The sequence below is a fragment of the Rhinolophus ferrumequinum genome, chromosome 4 (genome assembly GCF_004115265.2).
Source record: "Rhinolophus ferrumequinum isolate MPI-CBG mRhiFer1 chromosome 4, mRhiFer1_v1.p, whole genome shotgun sequence".
Classification (NCBI taxonomy): Eukaryota; Metazoa; Chordata; class Mammalia; order Chiroptera; family Rhinolophidae; genus Rhinolophus; species Rhinolophus ferrumequinum.
In genome coordinates this window covers 99,983,871-100,003,301 of record NC_046287.1, presented here as the reverse complement: position 1 = coordinate 100,003,301, position 19,431 = coordinate 99,983,871, and the positions used below count along the sequence as shown (strand labels likewise).

The window sequence follows — 19,431 nt, the reverse complement described above, 5'->3', positions numbered from 1 at the left end:
ATTAAAAGCCTGGAAATCCTAGAATTTGGAGACACATTATAAACCATTGGATCCATTCCCCTCCTTTCCAGGTGATTAAAGTGGGACTCTGAGAAGGCAATGGCTTGTGAAGGTCAAAACGCTGCTTAACAAGAGTCAGAACTGGCATCCACAGCTTTCCAATCTTCAATTTATTGCAAATAAAATAAATTTCAACTTGAAATACTATGTAATGAAGAACAAGAACTACGGAGTGGATAATTCAAAACATCCTCTGGGATGCACTGTCAGTGTTTTGCTTTTGTTTCTATGGCAGGTTCTAGCCCCCGAATTGCCTGGGTTGACATTGAAACAGCCTGTTTTTCTTGCTGCCACTGCTGGCTGGGTCCTGGGCATCCTAGGAGACGGAGGGGGAGACAAAGGAAACCAGCGGGCAGTCAGGATTCACCGAGCGCGGAACGCGACCCTCTGCTGGCCTGCGCGCTGGCCAGAGCCGCGGGTGGAGCGCGGTTTATCTCCCATCCTGGGGCCTCAAAGACCTGTCCCCGTGCTCCAGGATCCAAACGAGAACGTTCAGGGACTCGCGGGGTAAGGCCGGTCTTGCCGTGCCTCCTCCCCACCCGGAGCGGCAGAGCCCTTGCTACTGCCCGGGCGAAACGATGCCCAATCCCCGCCGCCACCGCCGGGGAGCCCCGGGAGCGCGGAACGCGGGCTGCGGACACGGCGGGCACGTGGGCTCGGCCGAAGAGCTGCGCCGGCTCTGCCCAACCTCTGCTCGCCTGCCTCGGCCCCTGCGGGTGGGGAGAGGGATCCTCCCCCCTTCCACTTTGCACCAGTCCGAGGGAATTTGCGGTCGGTGACGCGCATCCTTAAGCGAGCCACCTGCAGCGCGGGGCGCGCCGCTCTGGGCGGCATCGCAGGCTGGGCCGGCGCGGCCTGGGGACCCCGGGCTCCGGAGGCCATGCCGGCGTTGACGCGCCGCGGCGGCCGGCTGCCGCTGCTCGGTAAGACCCTGCCCGCCCGCTCGTGGCCCCCATAGCCCCCGGCGCGGCCTCAGCCGCCAGCCCGCACGGTGGCCTGGCGCGCGCCTCCAGGTCCCCACCGCTGCGTTCCTCCCCGCGCCCGCGCCCCTCCCCTATGTTGCGCCCTCCCGACTCGCCCTCAACTGGCTCGCGGCCCCCGTCCTGCCCACCCCATATCCTCCTGCCTCTTCTCTAAAGTCGCTGCCCGGCTCGGGTCGCGTCCGGATCTGCGGCCCGGACTCCGCGGGCGGCCTCGCCGAGGCGCTGCCCCGGGCCGGGGCCGCTCCGCCGCCTGCGCTCCCGCTCGGTTCGGGTGCTGGGCCATCCGCCAGCGTCTGGGACCCCCAGGCTGGCGCCGGTTGGCTCGGGACCTCGCCAGGACCGACCCTGGATATCGTAGGCTCCCGGGTGGCGTCTTTCAGCTCTTCTTTTGGGGTTTTTATGTGTGGAGTGAACTCTGATTGGAAAATTCGCCCGCGTTTTCCCGAAGAGACTCATTCGTAATAACGACCCCTACCCACGCCAAGTTTCGGTTGGGTCAACGAGTAGTGACTTTGGAAATGTTATGCAAAGAGGATTTGCATATTAAAATACTAGCTGCCCCTTCCTCCTCTACTGGATTTTTATCCTGGCATTAAACCCCAAGGGAGTTTTCAAGGACTCAGGTGACGGTTCCCAAATAATCTGCTGGGTAGCATAGTGATTACTACTAAATAAATAAATAAATAAATAAATAAACAAATAAATAAATAACCCTTTCTAAAAGATCCACTCCATCCGTTTGGAAAGATGAGATGGTTGACTCTGGAGTTTGGGATGAAGGAGACAGAGTTCTGGGAGACCGAGAGCCTCGGGTCCCTTATTCTCCTTCTACAGTCTTGGAAGCGGCACCCACAGCTCCCACATTCTAGGGTTCTAACTTAAGGTCTCTGTGGTAAAGAGAGAAAAGATTTCCGATATAGACGTGCAGGAAGTATGTCCAAAGCTGTTGTTACACATCATTCAGAATTACAGAGTAAGAAACGTAACATAAGGAGGAAAGAAGTGGGAAAACAGACAGTTTGCATTTCTGAAACAGATTTACTAGTTGGTAAATAGGTACATTTCAAATGCATAGTACAATATGTTTTTCAGTCTATGAATAAAAAGAGTTAACTTTCTGTTAGGTATGACACCGATAAGTGAGTTTTTCGGTGGCACACAAAGGCTTTGGAAAAGTAAAGATCAGTATTTGCAACTATATTTAAGCTGCATTGAATTCTTTATTTAGGAATGAGCCCCCAGATTTTGACATCTCTCTCCAGATTTTTGTAAATGAGGTATAATTTGCATATAGCAAATATGCACAAATCTTAACAGTGCAACTTCATTAGTTTTTACATACAGGTATGTATGTACCCACATAATCACTGTTGGACCAAGTTTTGAGCAAGTCTAGCTCCGCCCTGTTTCAGTCAGTACCCTGCAAACGTAGCCACTATTTCGACTTCTTATACCATTGGTTTGCCTGTTTTTGAACTTCATGTAAACCAGACCACCATGATATACTCTTTTATGTCCAGATTCTTTCACTCAATATTGTGATTAGGAGATTCAACCTTGTTCTCAGCAGCAGTGGTAATTTTTTTAATTGCTGGGTACTAGTCCTTAATATGAATATACTATACAACTTATCCATTCTCTTGTTGAACATGTAAGTTATTTTCAGTTTTGTGTAATATGAATAATAGTGCTGTGAACATTCTTTGGCACATTTTTTGGTGGACATGAACTCCCATTTCTCCTAGGATGATACCCACGAGTATTATAGGGGAAGGTGTATATTCAGTTTTGTTGGACTCTGTCCAACAGTTTTTCATAGTGGTCGTACCAGTTTACATTCCCACTGGCAGTATATGGGGGTTTCCAGTCCCTCGCATCACTGCCAACACCCAGTAGTACAGATTTTTTTTAATAAAGAAACACAAAATGAGGAGCTTAAAAGTGAGGGCTTTAAAACGTGTAAAAGCTTTGTCTAACCACAATGCTGTACACCCAAAAGTAATATAAAACATTATTGAATAGCAACCATAATGGAAAAATTTAAAAATGTCTAAAAGCTCTAAATTCCTGAAAGTATAATATTCGATCCCCATTTCCCTGATATTGTAAGCTCTACCTTTCATGAATAATGAATGCTGAGTCTTTCTAAGAAGTATGTACAGAAATGTACTGGCCATGGCCTTCACTGCATTGTGTGCTGGTGCTGGATAAGAAAGGGGAGGACTTCAAGATTTCAGTAAATATGATATACGACCTCTTTCACTAGGGTCAGAAAATTCATATTTAGAGACTTGAATTGCACATTTTGGTTGCTATCCGTTGTCCTAGTTGCTTATCTTACTTTATTGGCTTCCTTGTAAACTGCCAGCCTGAGGGGTGGGGAGTGTGATTCAGGAGGAGGAGGAGGGAAGGGATGCCAGGCAAAGACTGGTTTGGATTGGATAAGACACCAGGCCTGGTGAACTGATGTTAAAAGTCCTTTGCATCGGGGCCATCATACAAGTTTAGATTGGCTATTCATTTCTTCCCAGGTACTTCACATCATCCTCTTAGGTTTAATTGTGAACTACTTACCTTCCATTAAAGAATGGCTCTCCTTTTTATAACTAGAAAGACATGTTCAGTAACCCTTATGTATCAGTAAAGATTTTTGTTGTTGTTGAATTCTCCTATTGTTTAACTGAAAAACAGCCAGGTAATAAGATATTAAATGGGGAGAAGGACCACTTACTTATATTCCAGATAAGACTTCAGACAAGAAAGATGATGCGGAAGCATGCATGAGAAAGACTGAAATTTTTCTTGGATAAACTTTAATTGGATACCTATTTTTCTGTGCTAGACACAAGAGGTAGAAAGACAAAAGAGATGGGGATGAGGGAACTTACATAGAAATAGTGAATTCCATTCTATTTAAGAAATGCATGGATGTTGCCTTTCCTCAGGAAAAGCATTTGAGCACAAAGCTTGCTTTCAATTAATTCAACCTTCCAAAACAGTTCTTGTGGTCACTAAATATCCATAGGAGAAAAATAGCATGCTTCAATGAAGGAGCTTCAACCAGGATTTTTGTCTGCTAAAACTACTTCAACATGGCTGCCCTGTATTTAATGGTTGTGGGAAAGAAACTGCTCTTCCATTTTGAATAAAACAATTGGACAGCTCCAGAGTTCGATATGACCATCTTTTGGGTTTTGGGGAGGAAGTAATTGTCTACATGGTTCTTTGAACAAGTTTGTTGACTACATTTTACTCCCAAAAAAGTGTTTCTGCTCACTTGAGAAGCCCCCGCGATGGCTCAGCCTTACCACTTTCTCTATAGTTCATGTTCCTCTCATCTTGTCATTTTCTAATGAAACCCAGAGAGCAGTGTGACGAAAGCCCTTACATGCAATGTTCAAGATTACAATCTTGCTGACTCCTCAAATACCCACCAGATATTGCCTTAATCTTTGGGTAAAGATTCTGATTTGAGAAAAAGCAAATCATCTCAAAAGTATTGTAGTTTAGCATTTTTCTTGATGTTGAAAGGGATCTTGAAGAAAACCAGAGTAAGAATTTGGAGTGGGGAAATGGAGGGGCTGAAACCAGCTTCGTCTGTTTTATAACTGCTCAGCTTGGTCTTGCCACTCACTATGCTGCATCCTTCATTCGCTCTGAAAGAGCAAACTCTTGAGAACCTCACAGTATGCGGTGTGTCTGAGTAGAGCTTTTTGCTTTTCATCAGTTGGCTTCGTGATCTTAAGATTTTTATCCTGACTTCCAGAAAAGCTTTCGCCACTTCTCAGTTAAGTAGCCATAGTTATGTGGCCGAATGTTTTTCTGTCTTTTGGGGGTCTGTGAGCTCTACACTTATGTGATTTCATTACCTTTGATAGATATCTTCTATAGCTGTATCATCAGTGGTCCTCAAAGGATGAAAACTTTTGTTGTACTTGCTTGATGGTTGTTAACTTGAATCATGCAATTCTGTTCTATGGGTACCAACATATGTGGAGGAAATTTAAAAATAATATAAAGTACACACACACACACACACTGTTCCTTTGTGGCTAGAGGAATTGCATAAGACCCTAAAAGAGGAACTATTGTTATTTTTTAGGTTAAACAGTACAAATAGTTTTTCACTGCTGTCATTATAAGTCAGTTGTTAGCCAAGAATCCTCCATACAATTATTTACAGTCTCCACTAAAACAGGATACTGTCATGATTTCTTTAAACTGTTGTGTTTTGGTTATAAGATCTCCATTGAATTCAGTCTTCCAATGCTTTGGTGTTTGAGTTCCAGTTCTCCTCATGCGAGAGAATCTGTTCTTGGAGGAATGCAGGTAGATATATCATAGGACTAACAACACAGGAAACATGCTCTTTACTCTGGCAGGAGATTTCTCTGCACTCAACTTCCTCATTTGTCAAAAGGAGATAAGCAGTATCTTAGTCCTTCATCAGAAAATACCTGTAAGGTGCAGCTGCATTCCTTGTTAGGCAGATGCACTGCAGAAAGACGTGTTACGCGTAAGTCTGGAGAAATCATTAGGCTTTAGAGTCACAGGATTTTCCTCTTTCCCTTCTCAGACACTTGAGAACTGACTATGGCTAGGACTTGTGTTAAGTGCCACATAGGACTTGTACCTGCCCTCCAAGAACTCACAGTGTAATGTTGGGAGTGTTGGCGGCAAAGGGTCAGGAATACAAAAGGAAAATGGCAGTGCAAGTTTAGATATAGGTATACACAGAGGTAGAGCCTTGAACCCAGCTGGGAAAATAAGGCAAGGCTTCCTAGAGGAGGTGATGCCAGAGCCAGGACTAGGAGGATAAGTAACAGTTGACATGAAAAGGGCATGATAAGGACATACCAGGCAAATAGGACAGCAAAGAAAATGGCACTGAGGTAAGAAAGAAACAAGGAGTAGACGGAAAACTGATTCCCTTCCAGGTTGCTGAGGCAGGATGTATGAGGCCTCCAGCAATAGAGCCACTCTCATTTACAACGTTGTAACTCCGAAAATTGTCTGAAGACATTTCAGTGGTTATCTTTTAAAAAAAATTCTGGGGTGCCAGAGGCTCAGTGTGTAATGTGTAAGAAGTGTTTAATGATGTGATATGGGATTTGGACTTTATCATGTAGAAAAGAGAATATGGATGGAATTCAGTGGTCCATTGTGTCTCTCAAGCTGTGTGTGTATGTGTGCGTGCGTGTGTGTGTGTGTACGTACTTGGTATTTTTTGGTGAAAGAGTTTCATCAGATTTTCAAAGGGGTCTGTGACTCAAGAAAGGGTAAGGCCTGTTGGTACAGGTTGTGGAGGGGTTTTAAGCAGACGAGTGACATACTCTGATTTGTATTTTAGAAAGACCGTCTGATGTCTGTATGGAGGATGGACGTCAGGCCAACATGACCATGGCAGGGAGGCCAGCTAGGAAGTTGTTGACAGTAGTCCAGGCCAGAGACAATGAGGGCTTGAGTTAGGGCAGTAAGGGGAGGCGGAGCTGCGGGTCGATTTGGGAGTTATCAGAGGTTAAAATGTCAAGGTTTGGCAACTGCCTGGACGATGGGAAGTGAAGGAGAGGGAGGAGCCAAACATGACTTCTGGGTTTCTGGCTTGGATGACAGTGGATGTGTTGCCACTAACTGAAAGGGAAGATGGAGGAGGGAGTAGGTTCAGAAAGGACAAAGGTGAGTGCAGTCTGAGTTGAAGGTTCCTGGGGACCACCCAGATAGAGAGCTGTATACACAAGAGGTGTGGCTTCGGAATTCATGAGCAAATAGTAGTTAAAGTCATGAGAATCTACAGAGAAAGAGTGTGGAATGAATGGAGAGGCTGAGACCTTACAGCTCTTCAGTTCTACGGAAAAACACATTCCTGTGTGTCTCCTTCCCCTCACGTGACTACCAACACCCATCACTTCCGAAGCTCGCCACCAATGTGTGTGTGGGGACGCGGTTCCCCCACACCCAGCCATTCTGCGACACCAGATAAGTGTTTTCTAACTGGAACTAGTGTCAGATCCCACAGGTTCCGGGCCCTCCTCCCCCATTAGGATGCCACTCACAAGTCCAGGTGTCACCTAGGCTTCTGATGACAGGCTGTAACCAGAGGGTCCCTTGATCCCTTTTTCTGGTTCAATTAATTTGCTAGAGCAGCTCATAAAACTCAGGAAAGCGTTTTATTTGCTAGATTAACAGTTTATTATAAAAGGCTATATAACTCAGAAACAGCCAGATGGAAGAGACGCATGGGGCCAGGTGTGTGGGAAGGGGCGTGGGCGTGCCCTCTGGAGGCAGCCACTCTCCCAGCACCTCCACGTGGTCACCAACCCAGAAACTCACGTTTTCTCAGTTTAAGAATTTGTATAGAGCTTAATCTGCAGCTGCTCCTCTTCCCGATGGTCAGCGGATGGGGCTGAAACTCCCATCCTCTCATCGCTTGGTCTTTCCTGTGACCAGCCCCATCCCAGGCCATCTAAGGGCCCCACCTTAAGTCACCTCATTAGCATAAACTCTGTCGTGCTCAAAAGAGGCCCCTTATGAATAACAAAAGACACGCTTATCCAGATATTTCAAGGGTTTCAGGAGCAGGACTGAGACCAAATACATTCATTATACCACCCCAGTCCACTCCTCTCTCTTAGCAGATGAGGAAAGTGGGGCCAAAAATGATTAAATGACTTGCTGAAACTCAAAGTTATCAAAGTGTATAACCCTCAGAAGAGGGACTTGGGACTCAGGTCTCCAAGTCTTATCCAGTTCTCTTTGCCTCACAAGAGACTTAGATTGGAGGATGTGTAAATGCAGTGCTCTGACGTTCTGTGATTTGTTGTATAACATCGAAATCCATCACTCTTTCAATGGAGTAGATTTTATTTTACCTGAAATTTTGTTTTAAATTAGTGCCCAATATTTTTCTCCACCTACCCCTTCCCCAACTCCAGTTCTGTCCTTTCAAAGTAGACCACTTAGGGAGTGTTTTTCCAATTCCACAGTCTTCCTCTCTGCTCAGAAGGGGTTTGGAACTGGACTCTGGGAAGTGTCACTGGGGTTTTGAAATGGAGTCTCAGAAAGAACCTTTCTATTGACGGTGGCAAATTCTTCCTTTGGCTTTTTAAAAGTCAGGTTTATTGAGGTGCAATTTTCATATCGCAGGTTTCACCTCTTTTAGTGTATGGTCCCATGCATTTAACTAACACATACACTAACACATAACTACCACCACGTATCAAGATATACAACATCTCCATTCTCCCCAAATTTCCCTCATGCCTCTTTCTAGTCAACCCCAGTGCCCACTCCCAAACCCTGACAACCAGTAATCTCTTTTCTGCCCCTACCATTTTTCCATTTCCACAATGTCTATTAGTGGAATTTTACCACAGGTAGCCTTTTGAGTCTGTCTCTTTCACACAGCATAATTATTTGAGATTTACCCATGTCGTTATGTGCATTGGTATGTATTTATGTGTCTCAATACGTTTTTCCTTTCTATGGCTGAGTAGTATTCCATTGAATGGATGTGTCACAGTTTGTTTATCCATTAACCAGATGAAGTTCATTTGTTTGCTTCTAGTTTCTGGCAATGATGAATAAAGCAGCTCTAACTATTTGAATATACGTTTTGGTGTGAGCGTGGGTTTTCCTTTCTCTTGGATAAATATCTAGGAGTGGTATTGTATTGCTAGACTATATACTAAGTGAATGTTCAACCTTACGAGAAACTACCACTTTTCCAAAGTGATTGTACCGCTTTCATCCCCACAATGTCTGAGAGTTGTAGTCACTCAACATCACTATCAGCACTTGATATGGTCAGTTTTTGGGTTTTGTTTTTTAACCATTCTAATAGGGGTGTAGCAATATGTCATTGTGGTTTTAATTTGCATTTCCCTTCTGACTAATGATGTTGATCATCTTTTTGTGTGCTTAATTGCCATCCTATATATTTTGGTGAAGTGTCTCCTAAAATCTTTTGCCCGTTTTTTCTTTTTCTTTTTTTTTAAATCAGGACGTTTGTTTTCTTTTTGTTAGGTTTTAAATATCTTTTATGTATTCTAGATATGTGTTATCAGATATGTGTTTTAGAAATATTTTCTCCCAATCTGTGGCTTGTCTTTTCAATTTCTAAACAATGTCTTTTGAAGAGCATCAATTATTAATTTTGATGAAGCCCATTAGTGGAAAAAAATTAGCCCTAGACTAAACATTGCTCTAGTCCCACCTAACCAAGCTTAAAAGCAAGACCTGAAAGGAACAAAATGTTTATCATGATCTTAACTGAGTCCCAGAAAAAACGTTCAAGAATATTTAATACAACACAAAAACATCTGACACCAGATAAAATTCACAATGTAATGTACAACATGGTGACTATAGTTAGGAATACTCTATTATCTATTTGAAAGTTGCTAAGCATAGTTCTTAAAAGTTCTCATCACAAGAAAAAAAAAGTAACTATTTGAGGCAATTGATGTTAGTTAAACTTACTGTGGTAACCATGTTGCAATATATACATGTATCAAATCATTATTTAATAACACCTAAACCTTATACAATGTTACATGTTGATAATATCTCAATAAAGCTGGGGCAGGGGACTCTCAAAACTCAATAATAAGAAAATAAACAACCTAATTTAAAAAGACTTGATTTGGGCAAAGAATGTGAACAAACACACCACCAGATAATATGTAGATGTCACTTAAGCATCTGCAAGGATGTTCAACATCGATAGTAGAAAACTACAAATTAAAACTGCAGTGAGAAAGAATGCTCCTATTAGAATGGCTAAAATTAAAAATTCTCATCATATCAAGTGTTGGTGAGGGATGTGGCACAACTGGAATTCCCAGACGCTGCCAATAGAAATATAAAATGATGCAACCTCTTCAGAGAACAGTTTGGCACTTTCTTAAAATGTTACACGGACACCTCCCTTACGATGTAGGTATTCCCCCTCCCCCATATTTACTCAGGAAAAATGAAAGCATGTGTCCGTACCAAGACTTTTATACAAATGTTCACAGCAGCTTTATGTGTAAGAGCTCAAAAGTAGAAACAATCCAAATTCAATCAAGAGGTGAATGAATGAAAATATTGTGTTATATTTATATAATAGACTACTACTCAGCAACAAAAGGAACGAACTACTGATATTATACTACAATAGGGGCCAATCTCAAAAAAAAAAAAAATACAGAGTGAAAGAAGCCAGATAAAAAATAAAGAGCTCATACTATGTGATTCCATTTGTATGAAATTCTAGAAACTCGGGACTAATCTGTAGTGACAGAAAGGAGATGGGAGGTCGCTTGGGTATGTGGTACTGGGGTGGGTTAGAGGGAGGCATTAACAAGGGGCGTGTGGAAACTTTTGGGGGTGATGGATAAGTTTTCTATCTTGACTGTGATGGTCAAGATATATATGTATGTGTGTGTGTGAGTGTATTTATGTCAAAGCTTATCAAATTATACACTTTAAATATGTTCAATTTATTGCATGTTAATTATACTAAATAAAACTGTTTTTAAAAAGAATAGGGATAAAAAAATATTAGGGAATAGGGCAGGAAAGTTTCTTAAACTCTCTTTAGTCTTTCTTTCTTTCCTTGCCCTTACTGTTGTGCTCATTTAGTTTCCTTTGAAAGACTGGGGGCTACATCAAGGGAAATGAAAAATACATAATGACTAAGGGCTAACGAGGTCATAGTAAATTTATTACGTTCTCACCTTCCACATGGCAACACAAAATGGGATAGCACCTTTGGAAAACAAGATGGCAAAGCATATCAAGAACCATTTAAATATATTTATATTCTTTGATCGACTAATTCCTCTTCCAGAAACTTATACTAAGGAAATAATACTTTTAAAGTGAAAGGCTTAGTATTTTAAATGGTAGGGGGGAGGAAAAAACAAACCATAAACTGTGTAATAGCTAAGGAATGATTGGGTCATTTTAGATCCACTGAAGAAATGCAAATCAATTACATATGGTGCCGTGAGAAATGCTAATGATATATTGTGTTCAAATCGGAATATAAGATGATTTATACTCTATGAATACAGTTAATTGAAAACTACGTGTACAGATGGGGAAAGTTCTAGAAGAAATGAAAATGTATTTGTTAGGATGCCAGGATTTATAGTAAATTTTCCCGTATAGTTCCACTAGTATTAGTATAATGTGGCTTCTTTAGTAAATAATAAAATAATAAAGACAGATTAAGACAAACCAGTGAATGTGTCTAAATACGTTATCCCCGTAGCTGCAATACTGAGATATTAATGCGGATTACAAGATACAAACATGGTTGAACACAGACATTTACCTCCTGTCTACCAATAGTCCACTCAAATGACAGTTAAAAAAACAAATTATAGATATAAACATATAAGGACAAAGACAATAGGGAAGAAGAAAATAAAAATTTGAGAACTTTAAAGCACATGAGGAAAGCTGAATCATAAGGGGGTGTTGAGAAAACGGGGAAGAAACCTGATTTCCTCTGCAGGGTCCCTGTAGCGTCTAAATTGCCAGCACCAGCTCCCACACCGTGGGCTTTAGGCAAGGAAGAGAAGAGTCTTCTCTCTGGAATCTGACCAGCCCGTGAGAAAACCGAAAGACAACCACACGGAGAAGACCAGGCGGCAGGTGCAGCCACGGGCACGTAGCTTGTGTGATCATTTTGTGCTTTGTTCTTGCATGTGAGCAGCTTGTCAAGAATCATCAGTCATTTGGGAAAAGCATCCCAACACGAAGAGAACAAAGTGAAGGAGAGAGAAGGAATCAGTCAAAGAAATAATTCAAGAAAACTTCTCCAAGAAGAAGTTGAGAAGAATATGAGTTTTTAGGTTGAAAAGGCCCACTGAGTATGAAAAACACGACGGACAAAAATAGACTGTCAAAAAAGCCCGTAATTCTGACAATTTTAACAAAGAGAAGATTCTACAAGCATCCATAAAGAAGAAATGGCTTCTATACAAACAATCAGCTCCTCATCAGTTGCACTAGCCTCATTTCAAATGCTTAATGGCCACATGTCACTAATGGCTATCATTTTGACAGACAGGTAAAGAACATGTCCATCACTGCCGAACGTTCTGTCGGGCTGCACTGCTCTAAGTACCTCAGCTCCTGACTTCTAGCAAGACTCACCCTGTCATGCAGGGCGGCCTGCAGGGTCTCTGCTCCCGCACCCCACATAAGCACACAGGATGTGGTGAGGCCAAAAAGGAACACCCACAGAGCCATAGGTAGGGGAGTCATACCTCAGTGGGGGCTGGATTCACACGATGTACAACCTGCTGTCCGCTTTTCTGCCAACCAACCGACGACTCTCCTCCACTTCCCTCCGTAGCGGCGGCAGTTATATCAGTGGCCAATGGCTTAATGGTTACAGCTGATGGCCAACCAGCCACAGCTGACGGCCATCTACTACACGAGCCAGCACCCCTCCACGTGAGGCCGACAGCCTGGAAACTGCTCTCTGGGGCTCTGTCCCTACACCCCCTGTATGAAATTACATTTCCTGCATACTCTCCTGCTGGCCACTTTTCCTTGATTACCTTTTGTTTTGTTGTTTTGTTGCAAGATGAATACATGTTTTCTTTCTAAGCTGTGCATGTATCAACGTCCTTGTCTTTATTTTGTTTTACAGTTGTCTTTTCAGCAATGATATCGGAGACTATTACAAATCAAGACCTGCCTGTGATCAAGTGTGTTTTAATCAATCATAATAAGAACAGTGGTTCATCAGTGGGGATGTCATCATCATATCCCACGGTAAAGTAATATTAATATAAGTTTAGCTATTTTCTCTGGAAACTATACTTTATAAGGTACCTACCATGGATAAATGGCCTTTTAAAAATGTATTTAAGTATATTATGTACTCATATCTGGTGCAGGTAAGTGTCGCTACTCATTGCTACCTGGCTCCATCAACAGTCGCGCCCTCTTTGGGTGTGATTTCAGGAAGACACTGATACTCAGCATGAATAGGTGATAGGAATTCCCCTTTCTCCTTAAAGAGAATCCAAGCTCCTCTCTCAGACCTGAGTCCCCAGTTTCCAACCGCCTCCTGGATATACATAAATTTTCCATTTGCTCGTTAAAAATCCACCTCCATGATTTATTTCATTTCTATTTCCCCAAACCTGCTCCTATTCTGGTATTACCATGTTTCCCCGAAAATAAGACCTCGCCGGACCATCAGCTCTAATGCGTCTTTTGGAGCAAAAATTAATATAAGACCCAGTCTTATATAATACCCAGTCTTATATTAATTTTTGCTCCAAAAGACGCATTAGAGCTGATGGTCCAGTTAGGTCTTATTTTTGGGAAAACAGAGTGATTGATTTCTGCTTTTGGCCCTGTCTAGTTCCCAGGCTTGAAAGCTTAGCATCATTTTGGAGTACTTACTCTTCCTTGTCTTCACTTTCGGTCAGTTACCAAGTTTTGTCAATTTCCTTTCTTTACTAGTTCTCATACAATCATTTCACATTCTCTAGCTTCACTGTCACGTCCCTAATTCAAGCCCTCATTAACTCCCTCATAGTCACAACAATATCGTAAGGGGCTTCTTCCCTTTGCAGTTCATCTGGAATGGGCTGCCAGACTTCTTCCTGAAGCACAGCTTCATCCTTTACTGCGTGGTTTGGGACCTTCAGTGACTTTACATTACTTAGATTGACATGCAAATTACTCTATAACCTGTCTCAGGCTCCTTCAAATTTCAGCCTTGATTTTCATTACTTGTTTCCTTCTTGCTCTTCATCAAACATAGCCTAGGTATTTACTCATATGAAAGAAGCTCAAGTGATAGAGAACTGAAAATATTAGAAGTCTATGAGTATATACAATAAAAAAATGAATCAAAATTAGCCAATTCCATAGACATTTCCAGTTAAGGAAATTTTCTTTTCCATAGGTATAACACATAAACATATGACATGATTACATACATGCCCTCCCAAAAAGTCAGAGATATTAGAAATATTCTCAAATTTTAAAATCAGCGTGAAGTAGATTTTAATGACAACATTCTACATGAATGTAAGACACCTAATTTAATGCATGACTTTTTTATGCCAGAAGAATGGTTGGTTTTAATCTTTTTAATAGATATTAGTATCATAACACATTATAATAATTACATTAATTATTATAGCATTTTGTATGCATAGTATTTCATATTAATAATTATATGTATTATATAATTATATTAATAATTATAGCATTTTGTATACATAGTATTTCAGTGCAGACAAAAATATTTAATACTACCAGTTGTTTTAAACTTTTAGTGTTTTTTCAACATAAGAAATAATTGCACACATTTAAGTGTTTTCTGACAAAACAGTCTTAAAAAATTAATGATGATTGGTCTTGGTTCCTAGTAGTAAGTCCAGCATTATTTTTCACGTAGCGTGAAAACTATGTTCTCATGAGATATTCAGGAGTATATTAAGACTCAGTAGTACTTAAACAGCATTAAACAAACAACCACACAAATCCTGGCAAAGGGGAGCAGTGTTCACTCTGTGCTTTCATCTCCTTGAAGTTGAGGCTGTTCCATTTGGGCATTTTCCCACTTCAGTATGAAGTGGATTGTTAGGGTGTCGGTGGCTTTTTACAAAAAGGTTTTGATTTCTTCCACAGCTCACAGTTCTCAGATGAGATATCTTTCTGCAAATCCTACAGTTCAGAGATGTCTTGAATAACTGAGCACTGTCTAGGAGACAAAACTTGTCCACGCAACTCTAATATAAAAGCATCTACCTCCTGAGCTATATTACCCGTATGTCCTGGAGCCAAAATAAGATGATTTTACTGTTCTCATGATCTACTCATTGTTTAAAATCTGAATATTTCCATAATTTATCATTCCTTTTTGAATATTAAAGTGGTGTGTGCTGAGTTTCTCCACTGCAAAGTTACTAATTTTCCTTTGTAATTAACAGATATTTGGGGGGAAATGTAGATATCCTTTTTCTCCTCTAATTTTCACCTATTGATTTTAACTTCTGTTGGTGGATCTTGTCCACAACAATTATTACTGTGATGTTTACCTAATGCTGATTTTCTTACTCCCCTCATTCCCTCTACATTTTTACAATTGGCATTCTTCAGGGATGAAGAGCTATCCCTTCCTTCCATTTTACTTTTTTATTTAATTATTTTTTTATACCAGTATGGACTCGTATTTATTTTATTCTATAATCCAAAACAATCATTTTTATTTTGTCGTACAAATGGTTTCAGTGTTGGCCGTTGGGAGCTACTTCAGGTTGTCTCCATGTCTACTTCAGGACACGTCTCCTTTACATGTCCTTTCAACATGTCCCCGTCTTTTTTGTTGTTGTTGTTGTTTTTTAGCACTTCCTTACTTTTTGGCACTACAACACAGTTCAGACTCATCTTGTGTTTTTCTTGCCTCAGCCCTGGAATTAACCACTCCTCCAAGGAGCACTGGTTTTTTGGAGAGTAGTATTTAGAAACCAAGATCTCAGAGCTGGATGGGCTCCTTGCTACTGAGATGCCGTTGTTTCTAGGCCCTGTCAGCAGACAGAGCTAGGAAACATACGTATGTAGCGTAACCTCCCACGCCACTATGTTTGTCTCTCATCTCTACATCTATCTATCTGTATCTATCCTAAGCTCATGCTGATAATTCTGATTTCAATTTGGCACCAAAAGATTCATTCTAGTTTTCTCTCTTTCCTCATTTGTACTTCCCTCTGACAGTAAGAAGCCTGGCTTTCGTTATCATAATTTACTTATGTATTCAATCCTAGTATATACATAAACTAGTTTCAGAATTGTTAACCCACAAACCAGTGAGAAACAGGTTTACTAACTAGAATGCAGGATTTCTGTGACAACTCTTTTTGTCTTTAACCATATTATATCCAAAGTATAATTTCCCAAAGTTACTTAGGTTAGTTCTTTTCTTTCCCACTCCTTTCACTATGGTTATGTTATGTATTTGTTACACATTAAGTTCATTCGGTTTGTGTTCCATTTTGAGTTCCTCTCATATCCTGGTTGGTTTTAATTATTTATTTTCTGAGTATATGAAACATGACATGGTCCTAAAAGCCAAAGCTATATAAAAGGTATACTCAGAGAAGTACCACTCCCTCCTCATCCATTACCAAGTTTCCATCCTTTTCCCACCGACCTCCTGTACTTAACCAGTCTCTTTAGGTTTTCATTACTCTTCCCGTATTTCTTATGCACAAATGAGCAGATACATGTGTATTTTCTTACATCCCCTTCTTTTTTACATGAAGCTTAGCACATTTGAAGGTAGATACTTTTCACACTTAGCTTTTTTGTTTAACAGAATATCCAGGAATCCCTCCCAGTCAGTTCAGAGAGACTGTTCTTTTTCTCTGTACAGCTCCATTGTGTGGATGTACCATGGTTTATTCAACCACTGTCCCATGTATGAGCATTTAGGTTGTTTCCACTATTTTACAATTACAAAGATGCTGTAGTGAATTGTTAGAAGTACATTCCTAGAAGTGAGATTGCTAGTTCAAATGGTGAGTGTGTGAGTAGTTTTATTCAGCAGTGCCAAATCCCCGCTCTGTACAGAAGGCTTGTACAGTTTGCATCCCCCAGCAATGTATGACAGCAGCTGTTTCCTCACAGCCTCACCAGCAACATGTGTTGTCATACCTTAAAATGTGTGCCAGTCTGATAGATGAGAACTGATATCTCAGTGTTGTTTTAATTTATGATTCTTTAATTATAAGCAAGTTGAACATTTTCTCATATGTTCAAGGGCCATTCTTTATGTCCCTTTTTTTTTGATGAATTGTCTATTCATCTCATTTTCCCATTTTTCTGCTATGTTTTTGGTCCTGTCCCTCAATTTTAAAAAATTATTTATTAGGAGCATTAGTCTTTTATTTGTAATATATATTGCAAATACTTTTCTTCTGGTGTGTCAGTTTTTTAAAAAAACTTTGTTCTACACTCATCATCTAAGATTCAGCCTCATTGCCAGACTTCAGCAAGATATCCCACCGCCCCAGCTTGGAAGTCACCTCCGAAGTTCCAGTGCACTGAAATTTACCTTCCAGTGTAGTTGGCATCTTTCTGTGGGACACATCATATTTCACCTTGTGTTTCGCTTATTTCTTTCTATGAGACTCAAAACTCTTAAAGGATAATATTAGTGTCTTTTCTTCCTACTTCCAGAGTACCCAGCAAAATGGTCTAGCACTTGTCAGTTATTGATCAAATGAACTTATCTGATACTAACTGAATAACTGAACAAATAAAATCAGAAATATGCCTTATGATCAGTAGCTACCCTGCCCTTCACTTGAATAAGCTATTTGTGTGTGTGTGTGTGTGTGTGTGTGTGTGTGTGTGCGCGCTGTGCTACATAATACCGTATTTCCCCAAAAATAAGCCAGACAATCAGCTCCAATGCGTCTTTTGGAGCAAAAATTAATGTAAGACCCGGTTTTATATTATGTTATATAAGACCCAGTGTATTTATTATATTATACTCAGTATTATATTATATTATATTATATTATATTATATTATATTATATTATATTATATTATATAAGACCCGGTCTTATATTATAGTAAAATAAGACAAGGTCTTATATTAATTTTTGCTCCAAAAGACGCATTAGAGCTGATTGTCTGGCTAGGTCTTATTTTCGGGGAAACAGGGCAGGGAGTCAGAGGTGATGGATCCATCAGCAGAAGTTGCTACCATACCCTCCTCTCAATATAGCTCAATTTTTTGAAGTAGGAAAGAAGCCTATGGGGAATATCTGCCCAGAAAATATTCTGGTTTTTAAATTCCCTCTAACCTAGATACCAATTTACTATTACTATGTAGATTCTTATCTGTATACAATAATAACAAAAACATTTGCCTGTGTATTATGAATTTTGTAATTATTGTCTGTATATTCATTTGCTGGGGCTGCCATAATACGGTATCATGGACCTATGACTTAAACAACAGAAATTTATCATCTCACAGTTCTGGAGGCTAAAAGTCTGAAATCTAGATGTCAGCAGAGTTGGTTCTTTCTGAAGTCTGTGAGGGAAGGATCTGTTCCAGGCCTCTCTCACTGGCTTGTCGGTGGCTGTTTCATGTCCACATAGCGTTCTCTCTGTGTGCATGTCTTCCCCAAATTTCCTCTTCTTATAAGGACACCAGTCATGCTGGATTAGAGCTCACCCAAACGGCCTCATTTTAACCTGATTACCTCTGTAAAGACTTTACCTCCAAGTAAGGTCACATTCTGAGGGACTGGGGGTTAGGACTTCAACATATGAATTTTGGGGGGTGACACAATTCAATCCATAATAGCCTGTAAAGCATTTTAGAAATGCAGCCTAAAGTTATCTATCTTTTCTTTAGAGACTTATAATTAATGGGATTTTCAGTCAGCGATATGTTCTCAATGGGTTATGACATGCTTCTGTTCTGTGGGCAGTTGGTCAACATGTATGTATTTAGGAAAGGTTCCAGCTCAGAAGAGACTTCATTGGACATGCACTTGTAGTAAATTCACGTTGTTTCATCCATGACACAGCCATCAGAATCCCTGGAGGACCTCGGCTGTGCCTTGAGGCCTGAGAGCACCGAAGCTGTCTACGAAGCGGCCAGCGTGGAAGTAGACATGGCTGCATCCATCACACTGCAAGTGCTGGTCAGCACGCCGGGGGACATCTCCTGTCTCTGGGTCTTTAAGCACAGCTCCCTGGATTGCCAGCCACACTTTGATTCACAAAACAGGTAAGGGAGGGGACTGGATGTGCAAACGGAAGAATTCAGGGAGGAATGCTTTCTTGCCTTTAAATTGCTTTTTGCTTCATTTAGAGTTTCTTTTCAAATTTCTGTTCATGTCCATTGTAACTCTTATCGCCAGTGAAATAATAAACTAAAAATATTGTTAGGGCACGGATACGTGACATTATAGATTTGTCAAAACCCAGAGGATATACAACACAAAAAGTGAAGCTGATGTAAACTGTGAACATTAGTAAATACAAATATTGGTTCATCAATTGTAGGAAATGGAGCACACCAAGAAAGATGTCAGTAATAGGGAAAATAGAGTGTGGGGGTGGGGGAAACGGTGTTTGTGGGATTTCTCTGCACTTCCTGCTCAATTTTTCTGTAAATCTAAAATTGCTCTAAAACAGTCTATTTTAAAAATTATATAGAGGGGTGGCCGGTTAGCTCAGTTGGTTAGAATATGGTGCTGGTAGCACCAAGATTGCTGATTTGATCCCTGCGTGGGCCACTGTGAACTGCGCCCTCCTTAAAGTATCTATGTATATATACATATATATATATATATGGAGAGAGAGAGAGAGAGAGAGAGGTAGAAAGAGAGAGAGAGGTA

At 40.8% G+C, this 19,431-nt stretch overlaps 1 protein-coding gene across 4 annotated transcripts in view; it reads left to right on the top strand.

The window, feature by feature from the left end:
* Positions 1–738: 738 nt before the first annotated feature.
* FLT3 (fms related receptor tyrosine kinase 3) overlaps positions 739–19,431 on the top strand; it is a 65,363-nt gene continuing 46,670 nt past the window's right edge. For all 4 annotated transcript variants that reach the window (XR_004422802.1, XR_004422800.1, XR_004422801.1 and 1 more), the window contains exons 1-3: positions 739–983; positions 12,694–12,818; positions 18,616–18,818. Coding sequence is in view for 1 of the 4 variants with exons in the window: in XM_033103817.1 (XP_032959708.1) it covers positions 941–983; positions 12,694–12,818; positions 18,616–18,818 (371 nt within the window). In the remaining 3 variants the exon portion in view is untranslated. The remainder of the gene's footprint in view (positions 984–12,693; positions 12,819–18,615; positions 18,819–19,431) is intronic.